At 39.5% G+C, this 5362-nt stretch overlaps 1 protein-coding gene across 1 annotated transcript; it reads right to left on the reverse strand.

The window, feature by feature from the left end:
* Positions 1-736: 736 nt before the first annotated feature.
* On the reverse strand, positions 737-1678 carry LOC127697382 (olfactory receptor 10Z1). The gene has a single exon (XM_052200497.1). The coding sequence runs from the start codon at positions 1676-1678 to the stop codon at positions 737-739; it is 942 nt and encodes a 313-aa protein (XP_052056457.1).
* Between the last annotated feature and the right edge of the window lie 3684 nt (positions 1679-5362).

Raw genomic sequence — 5362 nt, forward strand, 5'->3', positions numbered from 1 at the left:
TAATTATTTTATAAATGAGGGCATTGAAGCTGAAAACAGTTAAGTAACTTACCCAGCTTAGCACAGCTAGTTAGTTGAAGAAATTGTGTTCACATTCCTGCCAGGTCACTGAAGGAGTTCATTTTTATTTCTCCCTAACAACACCCAGAAGCATGTATGAAACACTGCAGGTGGAAGGAACAGGCAAAATAAATAGCTCTATAACAAACCCAGACAGACAATAGATAGGGTGAGGGGTGAGGAGCAAAAGCAGCAAGAGGGCTTCTGCCTACCCTGCATCTTCCATACTACATCCTGGGTTTCAGACCTTGAGAGGACATTATTGATCAAATAGTCTCACTGTATAATTATTTTAAAATTATCCACAATGCTCCTGGATCTTAGCATCCTAACCTTGACATTAAATGTTCTGAAATTCTTTCATCTTGCTTAACTCAACTGGGAAAACAGTAATGATTAAGAAAATTCTTGTTTTTTGATTTGTTTTGATAATTGGGAGTGGCATCTATGAGACTGAAGGTGAATATTAAAATTTGGCGCTCACTGTGGGTTGAACAGAGTAAACAGAGCAAGAAATCCTGCTTTATCCTTCCAAGCATCATGGGAGGAGAGGTAGAGGGGGGATGTGATGTTTGGGTACAGCAGTTTTGCCAAAATTTTGAAATATTGTATTCCATTGTATTGAACCTGGTCTAGCATGTGCTTATGCAAAAAAAGAGTGTCTCTAGGCTATCCTTTATCCTTTACCTAGTAAATTCCCCCGGAAAGCATTTTTCAGAGCTGATTGCACAGCCCGATTCCTTAGACTATAAACAATAGGATTGAGGAGAGGGGTTGCCACAGTGTAGGTGACAGCAATAAGCTGATCCCTCTCAAGAGAGTAGCTGGCTTTGGGTCTTAAGTACATGAAGGAAGCACAGCCGTAGTGAATAACGACCACTGTGAGGTGTGAGGCACAAGTAGAAAAAGCTTTTCTCCGCCCCTCAGCAGAAGGGATTCTCAGGATTGCTACCAAAATATAGGTATAAGAGACACTAATTAAGAAGAAAGAGACCAAGAGGACCAGCAGACTGAGGATGAGGATTCCCAGCTCACTTAGTCTTGTATCCCCACAGGCGAGGCTTAGCACAGGAGGTGTGTCACAGAAAAAGTGCTGGATTTCATGGGAGCTGCAGAATGAGAGACGAAAAATGACTAGAGTCATTCCCAGTCCAAACAGGTATCCACTCAGGAAGGAGGTGCCAACTAGCTGGGCACAGACAGTGGGATTCATACGGCTGGCATAATGAAGTGGAGCGCAGATGGCCACATATCTATCAAATCCCATAACAGACAGGAGGAAGCAGTTGGTACAAGCCCATGAAGCAGAGAAAAACATCTGGGTAGCACAACCCATAAAGGAAATCGTCTGTCCCCCCATAACCAGGCCAGAGAGCATCCTTGGGATGATTCCCAGTGTGTAACAAGTCTCAGAGAAGGATAGGAAGGAAAGGAAGAGATACATGGGCGTGTGCAGATGACTGTCCAGTCTGATCACTGTGATGATGAAGACATTACTGGTGATGGTGACAAGATACAAAGACAGGAACAAGACAAACAGCAGAAGCTGAAGCTCCCCGAAGCTAGAGAAGCCCAAGAAGACAAAATCCCACCAGTAGGTGACATTGTTTGCTACCATTCTGAACTAAAGTCCTGGCAGTTCTGTTGGTTCCTTCCACCATGGCAGTTGATGTCTAGCCTCTTTAGATGCAGATGATACCGGTTCTCCTCTTTTTGTGCCTTTTGGAAAACGCACACACAAAAGAATGTCTGATTTAGGCTGGAATTAAACTTTAGAGAATTTGTGCTGCTTTTGACACAAGAACTTATAAGTCCACCTTTACATTCAGATATGTTATAGATAGACAATCATTACATAAACTCCTATATTCCTATTTACATGTAAACAATATAGGCACAAATGATTATACACATTATACACTCAAACTATGTATTATACATCTATTAATTACCACACTGTAAATACGTTACACATATATGTAACAAATGTACAAAATTCACATATATGTAAGCTTGAAAACATGTGCATCATGTATTTATTCATCCTAACTCTATAGCTAAGGATATGTGTTTAAAGTATATTGCCTATTAAAATGTATGGTAGAAGTACAAAGATTTGTGGGTGTTTTGTAGCTAAGGCAGGAAAGACCAAGAAATATAACTTTATTTTTTAAGTCAAATAGAAGGAGGACAAGAAAACAGGATTGTTGTGTTATAGCTTAGAATTACTTCTTTATAAAATGATTACTCTCTTCAAGAACTGTGGAAAAATTATACTTAGCAAGTGTAGATTAAGATTAATTGCTCAATATAAATTGATTGTATCTATATAATCACCCCTGTTGAGGCCATTCTATCCTTTTCAAATTCATTAGGCCAGTGGAACTAAATTACTTTTCATATTACCAACACGCTGAATTCTGAAGTAAGAAGAGGATACAGCAACAGTTGTGCATCAGGTATCTGTTAGACCAATAATTAGCCTTCTAGCATCATTCCCCACACCCCAGATTTGCTGTGAACCAAGGTTTGAGTAAGATCTGCCACTGTTGTGGGAGAAAAGGAGTCTTCACTTACATACAGAAGATCATAGTGGAACTGAGTTCTGCACTGTGGTAGCCATAACATAGGCAGCTCTCAGAATACTGCTCTACAAGATTAAGACTTGAGGTGCATCTCAGAAGCTCCTGTTCTTAGCAAGTGATGTCAAATGATGCTAGCAAGTTCCCTTCCTCCACTTTAGCCCCAGATGGTGAACCATATCTGCTTTTCTCCAAAGAGCTTCTCTCTCATAGGATTCTGCCGTCCCAGTGGGTGCTGTTTCAGAAAACACATTTAATTGTGATTTTTATTACCAGTTGAGACTACTCTTCTGGGGAAAGCAGTGAAGGGAATTGTGAATAAAGAGAAGCTAAGATCATGACTCAAGCTGCAATAATTTGTGTGTCTACTATTTAACCAACATATTATTTCTACATACAAAATGTCTTTTAAAACTTGAGTCTAGGAAGATAAGGTTAAATTATATTTTCAGAACAAGGAAACTTAATCCAGTCAAGTTTATACCACTCATTCATGATCCCATAACAAGAGACTCATGCTTGCAAAGTCTCAGATAAAATGAGGAACTTATAAAATATACTTATGATAAAATAGGGACACTAATTTTCTTACAGTGGACTGGGGAGCTTGTTGCAACTCTTTCATAGTGTGTCCAATCTCAAAAACATTGGGATGATTATCCTGATCTCTTTCAGGTCAATATAGGCTTTTAACCTAATCTCTATCTTTTTTAATGTGCACTTTTTAAGAAGTAACATCACCTATTTTCATCTTCTGTCTTTTTCCTACAAAGATGAAACACCTGATTACAGATTCACATCCACTTCCCACCCTTTGGAAAACATGAAACTTTCCAAACTCCCCAAAGTCAGGCAAGGTTAATCATTGCATATGACTGACAGTTTAAAAATACATGTTTCTGATGAAATGCCTGACAGTAGGGAAAGGGAACTTATAGATAGAGCCTACCTCCAGCAAGAAGACAGGGCTTCAAATGAGGGAGAGGGGGCATCCCACAGCCATATCTCTGACTCATAATTGTTCCTGTCTAAAAGAATTACAGGGATGGAAATGGAGAGGAGGCTGAGGAAAAGAAGGTCCAGTGATAGGCTCAAAGTGGGATCCAGTCCAAGGGGAAGACCCAAGGTCTGACACTATTACTGAGGCTATGGAGCACTCACAAGAAGCAACCTAGCATGACAGCACTCCAGAAGACCCAACAAGCAACTAAAAGAGTCAGATACAGATATTTGCACCCAACCAATGGACAGAAACAGCTGACACCCTGCTGATGAATTAGGGAAGACTGAATGAAGCTGAGGGTGACCCTGTAGGAGGACCAGCAGTCTCAATTAATCTGGACCCACTAGGATCTCTCAAACACTGAGCCACCAAACAGGCAACATACACCAACTGATATGAGGCCCCCAGCATACATAGAATAGAGGGCTGCCAGGTCTGTGTTCATAGAGAGATGACACACCTAACCCTCAAGAGACTGGAGGCCCCAGGGAGTTTAGAGGTCAGGTGGGGTGGGGGAGTAGGAACATCCACCTGGAACAGGGGGAGGGGAGGAGGTATGGGATTTGGAAAAGTCAGAGGGTGGACAGGGATTGACTGAGTGGGGAATAAAATATGGAGTGCATACAAATAATTTTAAAAATTTCTCACAAAAAAAGAAGTACTAAGAAAAAAGAAATACTATATATTAAAAGTCATTTTGCCTGAGATTAAAAAAAAAAGAAATCGAGGAATGCATAAAAAAAAAGTGTGGTATATTTACACAATGGAGCACTATTCAGCCATCAGAAACAATGAATTCATGAAATTCATAGATAAATGGATGGAGCTGGAGAACATCATACTAAGTGAGGTAACCCAGTCTCAAAAGATCAATCATGGTATGCACTCACTGATGAGTGGATATTAACCTAGAAACATGGAATACCCAAGACATAATCTACATATTAAATGATGTCCAAGAGGAACAGAGGAGTGGCCCCTGGTTCTGGAAAGACTCAATGCAGCAGTATAGGGGAATACCAGAACAGGGAAGTGGGAAGGGGTGGATGGGGGAATAATGGGAGGGAAGAGGGCTTATGTGACTTTCAGGGAGTGGGGAGCCAGAAAAGGGGAAATCACTTGAAATGTAAATAAAAAATATATAGAATAAATAAAAAAAGAAATCATAGAAACAACAAATACATGTTTCTTCAGTATGTTTTTCTGTGGTATAAAGCCCTACACTCTAATACAATGAAAAAAGTAATAATACCTGATAACATGAGTTTAACACGAGAATGATCAAACTTTACTTGATGGATTAAATGGTTAATATGGATAAAAATTTAAATCAATTTTATGGATTTAGTATAACATTTAAGATTACTAATATTGCCTCTATTTTAAGAGTGGTAATTAAGGCAATAAAAAGTTAAATGCAATGCCTAAAATATGATTTTATGATAAGTAAACTGATGACACAGTAGAAAGAAAATCCTAGAAGCCATAATAAAAATCTTTCCCGACCCTCTCAACAGGCAATGCATACTGGTGAATACACTTCTCCTGCCCACCTTGTGCTCCTCTGTCCTCTAATTTTCTAGTAGCTTAAAATAATTAAATTTGTACCTGGGGCAAAATATGTTCTTAAGACCCCCTCCCATACTGAGAGACAACTTGATTCCTAGGAGATCTGTTAATACCAGACTCACAGGTGAGACACCTCCATCCTAATGCC

Source organism: Apodemus sylvaticus, chromosome 12 (genome assembly GCF_947179515.1).
Source record: "Apodemus sylvaticus chromosome 12, mApoSyl1.1, whole genome shotgun sequence".
In the NCBI taxonomy this organism is placed as follows: domain Eukaryota; kingdom Metazoa; phylum Chordata; class Mammalia; order Rodentia; family Muridae; genus Apodemus; species Apodemus sylvaticus.